This window comes from Eptesicus fuscus, chromosome 16 (genome assembly GCF_027574615.1).
Source record: "Eptesicus fuscus isolate TK198812 chromosome 16, DD_ASM_mEF_20220401, whole genome shotgun sequence".
In the NCBI taxonomy this organism is placed as follows: domain Eukaryota; kingdom Metazoa; phylum Chordata; class Mammalia; order Chiroptera; family Vespertilionidae; genus Eptesicus; species Eptesicus fuscus.
In genome coordinates, this window is record NC_072488.1 from 58,433,563 (window position 1) to 58,450,014 (window position 16,452).

The following is a 16,452-nucleotide window of genomic DNA, read 5'->3' on the forward strand; positions in this document are numbered from 1 at the left end:
CCTTCCTTCCTTCCTTCCTTCCTTCCTTCCTTTCTTCCTTCCTTCCTTCCTTTCTTTCTTTCTTTCTTTCTTTCTTTCTTTCTTTCTTTCTTTCTTTCTTTCTTTCTTTCTCTTTCCTCTTTCTTTCCCTTCCTTCCTTCCTTCCTTCCTTCCTTCCTTCCTTCCTTCCTTCCTTCCTTCCTTCCTTCCTTCTCAGCATCTTTGTAAGGCCCATCCCTGTTGCTTTCCTAGCTGCTACATCATTCTCTATGCTGTGACCCATTCTCATTCTTCTTCCCATTAGCCCTGAGATGGACCCCTAGGTTGCTTCCAACGGCCTCTGCCCCCACACCACCATAAAGAACTCTGCAGTGATCATAGTGAAAGGCATGTCCCATGGAACTGTGTCAGTTCTGTTTGTGTCTCTACCTGGATATGGAATTGCAGGGGTGTAGGGATGTGTACTATAGACTCACTACCCCCACAGAGGCCTCACTGCTATACCTTCACATAAGCAGCGCTGTCACCAGCATCCCCACATCTCCACCCAACACCAACACTTGTCTTTATCCAGCTAGGTTTGGCCTGCCTTGCAGATTGCATTAGTTCTCTACTGCTGGGTAACAAGTTACCACAAACCAAGTAACTTAAAATAACACCCAGTTTTTATCTCCCATTTTTTTGTGGACCAGGTATTGGCACAGCGTAGCTGGGTCCTCTGCTCAAACTGCAATCAAGGCATCAGCCAGGCTGCCTTGTTATCAGAGGCTTGATTAGAGAAAGAGCCACTTCCAGGCTGCCTCCGGTTGTTGGTAGAATTTGTCTCCCCATGGCTGTAAAACTCAAGGTGACTTGCTTCTTCCAGGTCAGCAGGAGAGCCTCTGACCTCTGCATCCTTTTCTAAGGGGCTCACCTGATTAGGTGCGGCCCACCTAGGTTAATCTCCACTTTGATTAACTTAAGGTCAACCATTAAGGGTTTTAATTACATCAGAAAATTCCTATCATCTTTTCCATAAATTGTAACCTAATCAGAGGTGGTGCCCCATAACTTTTGTTAAATTCTATTGATTAGAAGCAAGTTACAGGTCCTGCATACTCAAGGGAGATAATTATATAAGGGCATGGGCACTGGGGCTCATCTTAGAATTCTGCCTATCACATAGGCATAATGTGATATCTTATTGTTGTTTTTTAAAATTGTGGTAAAATACACATAACATAAAACTTACCATCTTAACCACTTTTAGCTGTACAGTTCAGATATAGTAAGTACATTCACACTGCTGTGCAGCCATAACCACCATCCATCTCCAGAACTTCTTCATCTTGCAAAACTGAAACTCTGTACCCATTAAACACTAACTTGCCATTTCTCCCTTCCTCTATCCCTGGTAACCACCATCCTACTTTTTTATTTTATGAATTGAATTATTTTATGTCTCATACTTATAGTATTTGTGTTTCTATGACTGGTTTATTTCATTTAGCATAATGTCCTCAAGGCTCATCCGTGTTATAGTGTGTGTCAAAATGTCCTTCCTTTTTAAGGCTGAATAATATTCCATTGTCACATTTTGTATACCATTCATCGTCAGTGGACACTTGGGTTTCGTCCATTTTTTGGCTATTATGAATAGTGCTGCTATGAACCTGGGAATACAAATATATCTTTGAGATCCTGCTTTCAATTCTTTGGCAGTATATACCCAAAAGAGGAATTCCTGAGCCAGGTGATAATTCTATTCTTAGATTTTTGAGGAACTGATATATATTTTTTCTAGTGGCTGCACCATTTTAATTCCCAACAGTGCACAAGGGTTCCAGTTTCTCCAACCCTCACCAATACGTTATTTTCTGGGTTTTTTGTTTGTTTGTTTTTTACAGTAGCCATCCTAATGGGTGTGAGTTGGTATCTCGCTGTGGGTTTGTTTGTTTTTTTTCATTTTCTTAATAAGTAGTGATGTTGAACACTTTTTCATGTGCTTATTGGCCATTTGTATGTCTTCTTTGGAGAAAAGTCTGTTCAAGTATCTTATTATTATAATCTGCATTTCTCTACTAATGACTTTGGCCATCTCCTCATGTATTTCTTACAAAAATTGCCTGCTCATAACCTTTGTCCATTTATTTTTCTTGTAAATTTGTAGGAGTTCCTTGTATATTGAGGCTCTACTAATCTTGTAAATTTTAGACTATACGTATATCTTCCTTCATTTTGTCATGTGTCATTTGGAACAAATAGCTTTAATGTTGACATAATAAAGCCCCCCCCCCATTTTTTTTTCATGATGAATTGTGCTTTGATAGTTTGTCTAAGAAATCTTTTCCTCCCTCTAGGTCTCAAAGATGTTCCCCTCCATGTTATTTTCTACTAATGTTATAATTTAACCATTCAGATTGACTCTTTTTTTTTCTATTATTAATCCTCACCTGAGGATATTTTTTCCATTGAGTTTTAGAGAGAGTGGGAGGGAGGGAACGGAAGACAGAGAAACATTGAGGTGAGACACATTGATTGGTTGTCTCCTTCAAGTGCCCTGACCGGAGCCAGAATCATTCCCAGGTGCATGCCCTTGACCGGGACTCGAACCCACCCACAACCCTTTGGCCCATAGGCCGATGCTGTACCACTGAGTCACACCAGCCAGGGCCACCTTGACATTTTAATCCACCTTCTCAGCACCCATCTTGTATGGGATTACATTGTGGCTTTTTTCTATAAAGCCAGAGTTTCCCCAGTAAGAACAACTCTTTCCCCACTGATTTGTGATGTATTTTTTATTGTCCCTAAACTCCCCTATAGCCAGGATTCATCTCTGAACTCTCCATACTGACCCAGTGGGTTGTCCATTCTTCCACTAACACCATACTGGGGTTTTTAAAACAATGTCATTATATGTCTGAATCTCTGTGGGGGAAGGGAGTTTTCTGTAGGCCTTTCGTGCTAAAAGGACATTGCAAATGTGGGTTAAAGTGGCTGGACACAGATATACAGCCTGGGTAGATAGACACAAAGTGGAACATAAAAGAGAAATATGGCTACACCCTGGAGAGGAAGGGTGGAGGCAGTCACATCAGGGTGGTGTGTTAGAGAAGAGGGAGGAATGTGAACCCGCCTTGTACTCTCGGGCCCAGCCAGGCTCCGCTGTGCCTTTGTTCATGCAGTGGGATTCTCTGGCATTTAAAGTGCGCTCATTACATACGTGGCTGGGTGGGAACAAATCACAGTCATTCCCTCTTTGGTAGGCTGTATGGCTTGCTGGTCCCCTGCAGGTGCTGGGAACAATGGAAAGATGCAAGCGCTTGTTCACCCGGAGCTTAAGGCTGAGGTAGGAGTCGGGTATTAATCAAATAATCACAGGGATATAGACACATTGGTCATAGGACCAGCTGAAACCCGGGCACCTCGTGACTGTAGCTTGTCCCTGACTATAATCTGGAGTTCTAATCAACAAAGGAAATGACACTGGGTAGGCTTGATTTGTTTTTCACGACCCAAAACTAGTTTCTGGCGATCTTGTGTCTTTTCTAAGTGTCCCCAACTCGGAATTTTGCTAGAACCTAAACTCCAGCTTGGTGGCGTGTGTAGCCTGGAAACGCTTTCGTTAGAACCTGGCTGTCCGTGTCCCCCCTTGGGGACCCGGGGGTCTCGCGAATGTCTCCGGGGCCCAGCACGCAGACAGGCGCTCAGCGACACGCCAGGGGCGGGCGCACAGTCAGCCCCGCCCAGCCCGCCCTGGGCCGGGTCACATGGCCAAGCAGCACGCTGAGTGGGGGCGGGGCTTCGGGCCCAGCGCGCCTTTCCATTGGCTGTCAGAGCTGCCTCCCAGAAGGCGCGCAGAGCCTCCAGTCCACGACGTAGGCCTCCTGTGAGGCTGCGGCTTTGGCGGGAGTTGGGTCGCGGGTGTGAGGTAAGAACCTTGGAGTCGCGGCTGGGCCGGGTCGGGCCAGGCCTGGCATCGTCCAGGGCCCTTTCCGCTTCAGGAGCCACCTGGGCGACCTTGGGGGGCGGGGTTGGGGGTGGAGGAGCGGTGGCCCTGAGGGCCTGCTGAGCAGTGAGTCCTTCCCGCCGCCATGATGTGAGGGCCACACTGGTGACACCGCTGTGCTGGGGCCTGGCCTATGGTCACCCTAGACAAGTGTGTGTGTGTGTGTGTGTGTGTGTGTGTGTGTGTGTGTGTGTGTGTGTGTGAGAGAGAGAGAGAGAGAGAGAGAGAGAGAGAGAGAGAGAGAGACCCCTCTCCTCAGACTCAGGCCGAGCAGGGAGCACGCGCCATGCGCCTGGCGAGGGGCCAGGTTCTGAGGGTCCCTGGCTGGGGCCTAAGGGTGAAGAGGTCACGTTCAAGCCATGCTGCTTTGTAGGGCACAGAGTGGGATGTCATCCTTTGATAGAAGGCTTCAAACTTAGGTGCGGTGGGGCCAGGCAACAGGTGGGACTGATGTGGTGGCCGCTCCTGCTGCTGGGCTCAGGGGTCCTCGGGCCGCCAGCTGAAGGCCTGTGCGCTGCCTGCCACAGAGGCCGGTCTCAGGGCTGTTTCCTTTAACCGCAGCAGCTGGAAACCAGGATTTTTAACCTGACAAGCTCTCTTGTTTCAGAATATTGTGTGGCAGCAAGTAGGTATGTGGACTGCATTTGGCCCTCAGGATTGAGGGGGTGTCCAAGCAGGAGCTACAGACTGACACAGATCCCCATTTGGGGGGCTCAGGTGCTAGGGAGATATATCCCAGAACTCACCTCTGGATTGTGTGTGCTAAGTAGTGGACGCAGTTGGCAAATGGGAGTTACCCCTGGCCCTGTCTTTTATTCTTTCTGGCCCCTTTGGGGTTAGCACAGATCTAGTGGGTTTAGATTCTGAGTGAGGTGGTCTGGGGCTGGGAGGACGACATCCTCCTTGCCAAGCAAGCACAATTCCCCAGATTGCAGGCGTGGCTTGGGAGCTCCCTGTGCCAAGTGTCTGTGAATGGGGCTGTGAGAACATTTTCAAAGTAGGAAGTGCATTTGGGATGAGTCTACCAGAGCTCCTGCACTGCAGGAACCGTGACCCTGGTACCACTGGCTTCCTGGTTTTAAATAGTGCTAATTGGGAGAGGGGGAGACCCAGAGGAAATTACAGCCCGTCATTTCGCACTTCCTGGGTCCCTCATCTGTGCAGGGCAGACTGCTAGGCAGAGATAAGTCCGTCAAAGCCCTGGCCACAGGACACTTTCAGATGATGAGGGGAAGTGAAACCTCAGCTCTGGAGGAGGTTCCCAGCCCAGCAAAGAGGAGAGGAAAACCCTAGAGCAGGGGTGGGGAACCTTTTTTCTGCCAAGGGCCGTTTGGATATTTATAACATCATTCGTGAGCCATTCAAAACTATCAACTTAAAAATTAGCCTGCTGTATTTGGTCAAACATTTCATTAACTTACCCCTAATGCCTTGGCAAGGCCAGACCAAATGATTTCACGGGCCTGGCATTCCCCAACCCTGTCCTAAAGGGTGATCTGGAAGCGTCATGGACTTAGAGCCATGGACAGAATTTGATGGGAAGGGAGAAGGCACATCTGCATGGGCATGTGCAGTGTGTGGTGGGGCAGGGATAACATAAATTACTGGCCCAGCCTACCCAGCAGGGACATGGTGAGAGGTCAGGGTAGAGCGGTTTTTAGGGCGGAATTTCGGGGCCAGGAGGGATTCAGTGCTGCTTTATGGAATAGATATTTGTTAGTTCAGGGGAATATTATGGGAAGGAGCGGCTGAGGAGAAACCCAGTGGGATCGTCTACTTAGAGTGCTATATGAGAGGATGGATTGCAGAAAAATATGTCTTGTTTCTAATAAGAGCATTCCTTGGAGACAGATCTGTGTGGTATTTCTCCGTGTTCTGACTCCCCAGCTATCCCCCACCGAGTACCTGGCCCACATTCCTGAAATGGTTGAGTAGGTGAAGTGCCACCTTCTGGTGTGGAGGAGAAGAGCAGCTGAGCAGGACCTGGTGGTCTTGCCACCATGGTCCTTTCCTCTTCGGCAGTCTCATAACTCCTTCCTGCCAGCCCAGCCTTGTTCTTTCCCTCTGCACAGAAGGGGTCTGAATCTCCAGTATAGCCCTCATCTGTGCTGGGATATGGCAGGGTGGGTGTTGATGGTAAGACAACTGGCCTCCATGTGTTAACCCTCAGGTTGCCCCTGATCTGGACACTGAGTCTTTTTGAGGAAAGCTGGCTCTGTGGTGAGACCAGTGGAGTCAAGGGCATGGCTTTGGTCTAAGTCAGCTTCCAGCCCAGTTTCTCACCACTGCTGGCCTGGATGTTGTCTCTCTATCCCAAGGATGGAAATTTGGTGGTCACCTCAGGACTTCCAGGCTGTGGCTCAGACTCCAGTACCCCCCTCTTTCCTTCCATCTCTCCCCAGGTCAGTTTGCTGTGGTGAGAGGAAGAGAGGCAGAAGTGGCTGGTTCTCAGATCTTACAGTCCCCCTAACCCCCCATGGACACCATGTTGGGAACCAGACTCCGAACTCAGCAGAACAGTAGCCAGAATGGCCGGGAGGTAGTATGGCCCCTTCCATTCCCAGAACACCTTCTGCCCTCTCCCCTCCCCTCCTGTACACCTCACTCTTAGAACCTCCCTCCTTCAGCCAAGGACTTTGAGTCATTTTACCTCTCCCTGTGGCCACTTTCCAGACTAGCCCATGGACCTCAGGCTTGGGGATGAAGCTGGAGGCTGTCACCCCATTCCTTGGGAAATATCGCCCCTTTGTGGGTCGCTGCTGCCAGACCTGCACCCCCAAGAGCTGGGTGAGTAGTGTAGGGCTGGGCCCCAGCCTGGGGAGCTTGAGGTAGCTTGGTTGTGGTTCCCTTATGTCCTTCCAGGTTTGGCCCTCCCTGCCCATGCCTTTCTTCTTGTCTTAGAGGGAATGGAAGCACTGGTACTGGTTGTGTTGTTGGCCTGGGGCTGGCTTGCAGGCCTGGGAGAGTTGGGTGGAGAAGTGCCGAGGCACCTGAGAGGATAGGGTGTGGTCAGAGAGCTAGGATCTGACCATGCCTGCACAGTCCTGTTGTTCAATCTGGGGGACCTGCCCACTTAGAGTCACCCAGCACTCAGCACAGGCTTGAAGTCCTACTGTGGGTCCACGCCTCATGTGCTGGTGCTTATGGAACCCACAATTCTGGTGGAGATCCAGGCTACGTGAATGTTCTTTGCTGTAGACGAGAGACCTTCTCAGAGGCTTGAATATGCCACTCTGCAGGAGGGCGCTGCTGTAGAGAATACGGCCCTTCCGCTTTGACCGCAGAACCCTTTTTCCTGAGTGAGCGTCAGGATCTTTTGGGGAATGCTGTACTACAGTCCTGTTTCCTGGTAGACATGATAGTCCATCAGGCAGAGACTGCAGAAGACAGAGCAGGGGCTTTCCTTTGCCGGTTTGCGAAGGCCCCCTAAAGACATGCCATCCCTGCCCCTCTTGGGCAGGAGTCCCTCTTCCACAGAAGCATAATGGATCTGGGCTTCTGCAATGTGATCCTGGTAAAGGAGGAGAACACCAGGTAATCAAAGCCGGGGTGGGCAGGGCCCTGAGGTGTGGGACTGCTAGGGCCCTGCTTGTGGTGTCATTTTCTTCATCCAGTGGGAAAGAAGGGCCCCTACCCTTTGCTCCATACCCATAGGCAGGAAAGGCAGAGAACTGCGGAAATACCTGTGGTTCCTTCTATTAGTATCTATGGGCTGTCCACTATGTGTCAGGCCCTGAACCTGTACTCCACTCAGTGGGGAGTGGGTGGGAAAGGGGCACAGATGGGCAGGTGTTTCCTTATCCTGCTTTGTGATAACCAAACTCAGGTGTTCCCTGGCTATGGGACTGTGGTGTGATTCCTTCCTGGTGGACTACCCTCTGTGGGCCTTAGTGGGAGGTAAGCCCTCTGAACGATCTTCCCCTTGCTTCTGGGGCTGTGTTCAGGTTTCGGGGCTGGCTGGTTCGGAGGCTCTGCTATTTCTTGTGGTCCCTGGAGCAGCACGTACCCCCCTGCTGGGATGCCTCACAGAAAGTCATGGAAAGCACTGGGTGAGGAGCAGGGACTGGGGTCGGGCTGCCACTACTGGGATCCTTGAAGGGATGACACCTCTAGGCAGGGGTGGTTGAGAGGGCTGGCTTCTAGAGTGTTAGCTTTGCCTAGGTCTGAAGCCATGCCCTGGGGCTGAGGGAGGTGACCTGAGGGACCGTAGGCATGCCCCAGCCTGAAACCACACCCTTCACACCATAGGGTACAGGATGTCATCTCAGGGAGGGCTCCAGGAGGAGCTGGGGAAGGCCAGGTGCCCAGCCCTGTGAAGAAAGAGGTGCAGCGCATCCTGGGTCACATCCAGGCCCCGCCCCGCCCCTTCCTGCTCAGGTAACTGTGCTGAGGGACATTTGGTCCCTAGGCTAGGCCTCTGGCCTTTCGGAGAGTGAGTGTTGACTGGGCTTGGGGAAGGACTGGCCTCCCACACTGGGGAGCCAGATGGTATGTTTACCAGGGGGCCTGAGGGAGCCCCTGATCTGGACACAGGCCTTTTGAGGACAGCTGGCTCCGTGGTGGGACCAGTGGGATATGGGATGGGGCTTTGATCTGAGTCAGCCCCCAGCTTCCAGCCCAGTTTCTCACCACTGCTGGCCTGGGCGTTGACTGTCCTGGGTTGGGAATTTTGGGGTCACTCAGGAGCCTCTGGTTGTGGCCCAGATTCCAGTACCCACCTCCAACTTTTCACCTCTTCCCAGGTCAGGTTCCTGTGGAGAGAGGGAGACAGGCGATGGTGACTGGTTACCCCATCTTACAGGCCCCCATGCCCCCTCCTGAATTCATCCTGCTGTCATCACCTGCTCCCTCTCACATTGATTTGCACAGTCTGGGCTACTTTTAGATACAGTGTTGTTCCAGGGGGAATGAAGGGGTACACATGACAGAGTGAGCAGAGATACATATGGCTGCAAGAACAGGATAAGTGCTGGGGCTCAGAGAACCTGGAGGGCATAAGAGACCTGTAAGCCAGGCATGAAAGGGGGAAAGGGAGCCAGCCTGGGAGGAAGGGGTGCAAGAATGGGAGGAACAGTCCCACTAGAGGGAAGAGCATGAGCTGTGGCCACAGAAAAGGGCCGGGACTGCTCATGAAGCTGTGGTAGCTGGAAGCTGGCAGTGAGCTGTTGAAGATGAAATCAGAGGTAGAAGGGACCAGATACACAGGGCCATACAGGAAGTTTGTATTTGATTTCTAAGTGCAGTGACAACTAATGGAAAGTCGGGAATGACAACAAGATTAATTGAGATCAAGAATAGAGATCAGAAAACTGTCTGGGAGGCTGTTTGGTTAGTCCAGGTGAGACATGGTGATGGCTTGGATTGGGAGGTGATAGTAGATGTTGGAAAAATGGACTGAGAGACCAATCTGAAACTAACAGGACTCAGTGATGGATTGGAGGTCTGGGTGGGACAGTGAGGGAAAGGGGAGAACTCATGGGAGAGCCATTTTCTGGCTAAGTACCTGGTGCTGTGGATGGAGGGTGTGGGTTTGGGAGCAGTGAGTGTGGCCCACAAAGGATGTTTTGGATACAGAGTTTCAGACACCTGACATGCTGGTGGAGGCATTTGTTTATGTGAGTCTGGAGCTCAGAAGAGGGCTGAGACCAGGGATGTACATTCACAAAGCTTTAGCACACGGATGATGGTTAAAGTTAAAGCCAGGGGATGAATGAGTTATGGAGGGAGAAAGGGTGCAGGGAAGTGTGTGTCAGACTCAGCTGTCCTGACGGAACTGAAAAGTTAATTGAAGAATAGAAAGTAGAGGAGGTTGGTGACTGTGACCAGCCCTCCACATGAAAATTCTTTTGACTTTGTTGAGATGTCCAGTCCCCTGACCTGGCCACCTTTATACTATCAGCTGCTCCTGGTGCAGCTTCAATTCCAGGACTCCTCATGATGATAGCACTCCTGTGAAGGAGTCACTGGGCACAATCACTTCTGTTTGAACCCAGGTACCTGCCTTCTCTGTACTGAGCAGCCAAACACTGATAGAGAAGAACACACTGTGTGGCCTTGCTTCCTTCTGAGTGCAGTTCTGCAAGGGGCACAGGCTCCGATCCAAACTGTCTCTCAACCTGACCTGCTGTCAGTTGTTGCTCCATCTTGTGGCATCAGATGAGGACAGGATGCTTGTCCACCACATCTTCAGGCTATGCTTCCACCCTCATTTTAAGCCAGTCCCCTTCAACTATCCCTTTTCCTTATCATATCACAAACTCCTCCCTTTTTATTTCAGTTTCCCAGCAGTTTGCAAAGAGCCGGCCAGGCTATGCCTGGAGTGAGTCTTAGTTCTCTAATCTCCTTTGGGGTAAACTGGGGCAGGGAGATGCTCTGAAGCTGATGTGAAGCAGCTGCACCATGAAGTCTTCCTGGGGGAGTGTCAGCATCTCACAGGCATGGGCTGTGGGCCCACCTGCCAGTCCAGTTCTTCTTAGCTTTCTCTCCCACTCAGCAGTGTCTGTAATCTCCCTGAGCCTCACTTTCCTCTTCTGTAAAGTGGGGACAGTATTGGAGGCCTTCCGAGATGCTGAGGGGCCCTGTGTCATGGGCAGTGCGCGCCACACCTCAGACTGGGCCTCGCTGCTCTCCAGGCTGTTCAGCTGGGTGGTTCTGCGGTTCCTGAACTGCCTCTTCCTGAATGTGCAGCTCCACAAGGGCCACATGAAGATGGTCCACAAGGCCTCCCAGTCGGTAAGCCCTCCCCGCAATGGGATGGGATGGGATGGGATGGGATGGGATGGGATGGGATGGGATGGCAGGAGCAGAGCTAGGCCGAGCCCTTAGTCAGGACCAGCCCCACTGCCTGGTGTTTTGGATACAGAGTTTTTGGGTACACGGGCTTCTGCAGCTTGACCCTCAGAGCCACTGCAGGGATGGTCTCACCTACCTCCGTTGCTCTTTGATGGCCATCTCTTCGTGTCTCAAGCTCTGCTCTCAGGGGGATTCCTCTAATATCTTTTCATCGTGGTCTTTACAATCATTACATCAGTGCGTGACCTTAAAAGTTGTCGACAGAGCTCCTCTCCTTTTGGGAAATGTGCTCCAAGGAAGAACTACCCAGCCGAACCCTTTGTCACTCTGTGGCTGGTTTCAGCTCCCTGCATCATCAGGGTGGAGGCGGGTTGGCACTTCCCCCTGGCTCTCCCCAAGCAGGGCTCGCCGCTTGTCCTCCTTTCTACCCACAAGTCACTCGTGGATGGGATCCTGCTGCCCTTTGTCCTGCTTTCCCAGGGCTTGGGCGTGGTCCGTGTGGCTTGGGACCCATGTGCCTGCTCCCCCATTCTCAGGTAAAAGCTTTGCGCCCCCAGACATGCATGGGGTGTGGGGATGTGGGTGGGGTGTGCTGGCAGCAGCTCCCCCAGGCCCTCTTCCTGGTTTCTTTGCTCACAACCTTCTGCTGGGTCAGCCTGTGGGCTCAGATGGTCAGCTATGGTTTCTGGGGCCGTGCCTGGCTTCAGCATGTTCAGACAGGACCCAGGCTGCCCTGGGAGGGCTGAGGCTCTTCCTAGCTTCCTGCTTGGTCCCATCTCCTGAGCCCCTCCCCTCATCAGACTCTGTCTGCCTTGTGCCCCACAGACCTCTGCTGAGGAAGCTTGGGGCGCTTTTCCTGCCCCCAGAGGCCAACCTCTCCCTGGACAGCTCCGAAGGGGTTCTTGCAAGGGCTGTGGTCCAAGCGGTGAGTGCCCCCAGTGGTTTTGTTTGGGGCCCAGGCCAGGGTATCAGTGCCTGTTGCTGCTCTGGCCTTGACACCTGCCTCTGCTACCACCTCCCCACCCCTTCCAGGTTGTAGAGCAGCTGCTGGTCAGTGGGCAGCCCCTGCTTATCTTCCTGGAAGAGCTCCCTGGGACCCAGGGGCCTTGGCTGTCGGCCCTGGGCCAGGCCTGGCTGGGACTGGTGGTGCAGGCAGTCCAGATGGGTGTTGTCCAAGATGCTATGCTGGTGCCAGTGGCCATCACCTATGACCTGGTTCCAGATGTATGTGATACACACCATGTGAGACCCTCCTGCCACTTGGAACTCCAAGTGGACACCAACTCCAGAGAGGAGGCACAATGTATTATGTCCTATGACTGAGTGCCCCTCAGGGTGAGGGTTAGGGAGGTACAAAGGAATTATCGCCCTACAGTCATTCTGTGGCGCCTGCCCCGGCTGATACAGAAATCCTCTGTTTCATCCTCAAAAGACCCCTCTAGGGAGGGATTTCTCTGGATGAGAACATGAGCTTGGAGAGGTCATGGTCATGTACCAGTTTGCAAGATAAAGTTGAGCAGAGAGCATTGCTCCAGGTGAGCCAGCTCCCTTAGCCCCTTCCTTCCTGCAGGCCACAGCCCCACTGGGGCTGTGGACAGGAGCTCTGGCTGTCCTACGTAGCCTGCGAGGCTGGTGCTGCGGCCCCCAGGTCTGTGCCCGTGTGCACCTGGCCCAGCCTTTCTCCCTGCAGGTATGATGTCTGTTGGGCAAAATTGGGAGGATCTGTGGTCTGCATGGGGCTTCTGGCAGCTTGGCCCTCAGAGCCACTACAGGGATAGTTTCGCCTACCTCCGTGGACTGTGTGCAGGTGTTCTGGTGGGCAGGTAGGCCACCTGAGAGTCATGTTCTGGGCAGGAATACACCACCAATTCGAGAAGCTGCTGGGGCAGCAGGCAGACCATGGAGCAGCTGCTGCAGCCCATTGTGCTGGGCCAAAGGTAGGGGTAGCGGCAGGGGAAGGTGTGGATCTCGGGGGCACAGCAAGCAGTTCTTCAACACATACCCATAGACATCACCAGCTCCAGCCTCCTCTCATCAGATATTCTGGGTCATCTAGAACAGAGCCTGACACCCCTCCTTACCTCTAATCTCAGTGTGGGAAATGGCAGGGGCTGGAAAGGGCTGGGGAGCCATCCTGCCCTGGGGCTGGGCTGGGGAAACACCCTTTTTTGAGGAAGCTCTGGGTTTCCCCAAGACTGTCTTTAGGTTGGCTCCCTTCATCCTGTGATCTGTCTCTATCCCAGTACTGTCGTCCCAGACACTGAGAAGGAGCAGGAGTGGACCCCAATAACTGGGCCCCTTCTGGCCCTCAAGGAAGAAGACCAGCTCCTGGTCAGGAGGCTGAGCCGTCACATCCTGAATGGTGAGGGGAACTAGGTCTGGGCATTTGGGGAGGGTCCTGCGCTGTTCCTTCTCTCTGGGTCAGCAGGTTTTAGGGGCCCTCCATTCCAAGTGGGTTTCTGTACCTGAGCCTCCCTCATGTGTGGGATATGTGAGGAGGAGTGAGGCAACCAGGGAGAACATGAGGGAGCCTCTAGTGAGTGCACACAGATGGCTGCCTGAACTGCAGAGTATGGGTTGTGCAGAGGGCAGATGCCTGGATCCAAGGTCACCCTGGCCCTGTCTCAAGCTCACCAATTCACCTCTCTGATCTGCACTATAAATGGGTGACTGACTGGAATAATGCATGTGAGGGACTTAACACAGTGCCTGGCACAGAGGGACTCTTAATAAAATGGTCATTACTACTGTCTTCTTAGGTGCCCCTCTGTGGCAGAGACTGGGTTGGTGGGTAGGCCTATAGGCAGGGAAGGTCCCTGGGCTCCCTGCCTGTCTCAGTATACATTTAGTAAATGCCAGTTCTCCACTGGGAAGGTGGTCCCCAAGCACCCGGCAGGGAGGGTGGCCCACAACTCCCCGGGGTAGAGTTGGGGAGGCAGGCTCCTGCCAGGGAAGCAGGGGAAGACTGTTCTTGGCCCACACATTGGGTGATGGAACCGGCTGCTGGACCTAAGCCCCTGACCAGCATCCCCCACCCCCTGCTACAGCCAGCGTGGCAAGCTCTGCGGTGATGAGCACAGCCATTATGGCGACGCTGCTGCTGTTTAAGCACCAGAAGGTAGGCCGTATGACGGGAAGATGGGGGTTGGCTGGGGAAGGGATGTGACCTTGCTGCTCAGCCCTGGTACTGCCCACCAGGGTGTATACCTGTCGCAGCTCCTGGGGGAGTTCTCCTGGCTGACGGAGGAAACGCTGCTGCGTGGCTTTGACGTGGGCTTCTCAGGTCAGCTGCGGTGCCTGGTGCGGCACACACTGAGCCTGCTGCGGGCACACGTGGCTCTGCTGCGCATCCACCAGGGGGACTTGCTGGTGGTCACTCGGCCCGGCCCAGGCCTCATGCACTTGGCACGCCTGAGCGCCCAGCTGCTGCCTGCCTTCCTGAGCGAGGCCCTGGGTGGTGAGTCCTGAGGGCTCAGGGATGGGTGGGGTGTCAGGTTAGGGGATGGCTTCCTTCCTCATGCCTGGCCCCCTCCCCAGCCTGTGCGGTTCGGGCATTGCTGGCAAGCAAAGTGCCACCAGAGGGGCCCTGGGAGCTGCAGGGCATCGAGCTGCTGAGCCAGAATGAGCTGTACCGCCAGGTCCTTCTGCTGCTGCACTTGCTGCCACAGGACATGCTGCTGCTGCAGGTCAGGCCTCCCACTGACCCACTCGGGCCTGGCACCCCTTCAGTTATAGGAGGGGCTGTGCCTGCTCCACCCCTGCCCTTAAGCCCTTTCTGGCTCTCCTAAAGCTACCTGGACGCCTTTCTCCCCAGCCTTGCCAGTCTTCCTACTGCTACTGTCAGGAGGTGCTGGACCGTCTCATCCAGTGTGGGCTTCTGGTGGCTGAGGAGGTAGGCAGGGCCACTGAAGACAGAGCCCCTGCCTGGGCCCTGCCTCTGCCATTCTGTGCCTTGGGACTTGGTGGACCACACTAGCCCTGGGCCCATGTAGCTATCATGACAGGGTTGCACAGTTGTACCGCTGAGGGTCTCTGCACTCCTCCTGCCCCCACATTTCTTATCCACACGGCAGTGGACCTTGAGGGTGGGTGCCTATTCTCACCCTGCAAGTTGGCTCAGCAGGTTTTGTGTGGCCCCAAGAGGCCTCCTGAGTTCCCTAGGTCTGCTTTTACTGGTTTTCCCCCATGTGCCTGGTCTGCCATGTACCTGATCTGGGGGCTCGGGGCTGAATCTTGGCCAGCCTGACAGAGACCAATGGCTCCTCCGGCTCCCAGACCCCAGGCTCCCGGCAGGCTTGTGACACAGGGCGACGGCGTTTGAGGGCCAAGCTGCTGTGGAAACCAAGTGGGGACTTTACTGATAGTGACAGTGACAGTGACGACTTCGAGGAGGCTGAGGGCCGGTACTTCAGGGTACGTTGGGAGAAGCCATCGGGGAAGGAGGCAGGGGAGACAGTGGGAGCCGCCCTGACCTGGTCTGTCCCCCTCCAGCTCAGTCAGCAGTCTCGCTGCCCCGACTTCTTCCTCTTCCTGTGCCGCCTGCTTAACCCGCTGCTCAAGGCCTTCGCACAGGCTGCCACCTTTCTCCACCAGGGCCAGCTGCCTGACACGGGTGAGGCCCAAACTCTCCTGGACATCCTTAGGGAAGGCTGAGAGCTTAGGCTGTGCCTGTGCCAGGCCTAAGTCTCCTCTGCCCCACAGTGTCGGGCTACGTGGAGCAGCTGTTCCAGTTCTTGCAGGCCACTGCCCAGGAGGACGGGTTCTTCGGTGAGCCCCAAGCAGCCAGGTGGCGCCCAGGAGGCAGGGGCTGGTGGTTGCTGCCCTCTACTGGGCAGTGACAGCCCCACTCCAGGAAGGAGGGCTACAGAGTAGAAAGGCCTTTAGGTGCAGTCTGAGCCTGCCTTGGGTGGATCCTTCTTTCGACAAGAGGAAGAGAAGCCTATGCCAGAACCTCTCTGTACCCACTAGAGCTCAGCTTCTTTCTTCCACCAGAGTGTGCGGACCCAAGTCTCGCCATCAAAGCTGTCTGGACCTTCAGAGACTTGGGGGTGAGCGGGGCCAGTCTCACCCTCCTCCTATCCCCCCTGCCTCCATCTTGATAGAGCTGCTCAGGGAAGCCCACCTATGCCCACCCTGGGTCTTCCCCAGTGTCTCCCAAGAACAGGCATGACAGGAGTTGGAGATGGGATGGTTTCCCTGTCCTTGGTCTCCCAGACTACCTCTTTATTCTACTTCCAGGTGGGGTACTGGGGATGGTGTAAGAGGCTGCATTGTGTTCAAACCCTATGGCTTAAGGGGCCAGGTCTCACTGCAGGTTTCCCCATGGTGAGTGTTCACTCTTTCTCCATGGCACAGGTGCTGCAGCAGACGCCCAGCCCTGCAGGCCCCATGCTCCACCTGTCCCCTACATTCGCCAGCCAGGACAATCAGGAGAAGCTGGAGCAGTTCATCCAGCAATTCATTTGTGGCTAGAACTGTGCGTTAAGCCTGTGCTGACTTCTCAGCCCCAGAACACACCAAGCCCTGGAGGCTGCCCATAAAATCATTGAGGTTTGACTGTCTCTCACTGCCTCTTGCTTTCTCCCTCCTTTGGTGTGATGAACGAGAGGACTGGACTGGACAAGTCCTCTTTCCAAGCCCAGCAGTGTGTTTTGGGGTATGTAGTGTTTTCTCTCCTTCCCCACCCCATG

At 53.6% G+C, this 16,452-nt stretch overlaps 1 protein-coding gene across 1 annotated transcript; it reads left to right on the plus strand.

Moving 5' to 3' along the window:
• The first annotated feature begins 3,832 nt into the window (after positions 1-3,832).
• GPAT2 (glycerol-3-phosphate acyltransferase 2, mitochondrial) lies at positions 3,833-16,340 on the plus strand. The gene is made up of 22 exons (XM_028137717.2): positions 3,833-3,892; positions 6,373-6,509; positions 6,644-6,757; positions 7,431-7,504; positions 7,915-8,019; positions 8,219-8,347; positions 10,603-10,702; positions 11,165-11,298; positions 11,588-11,687; positions 11,795-12,004; positions 12,333-12,452; positions 12,617-12,699; positions 13,006-13,124; positions 13,810-13,880; positions 13,961-14,219; positions 14,300-14,448; positions 14,577-14,654; positions 15,038-15,175; positions 15,254-15,374; positions 15,464-15,529; positions 15,755-15,810; positions 16,118-16,340. The coding sequence occupies exons 2-22, from the start codon at positions 6,447-6,449 to the stop codon at positions 16,232-16,234; spliced, it is 2,406 nt and encodes an 801-aa protein (XP_027993518.2). The 5' UTR covers positions 3,833-3,892; positions 6,373-6,446; the 3' UTR covers positions 16,235-16,340.
• Positions 16,341-16,452: the final 112 nt, after the last annotated feature.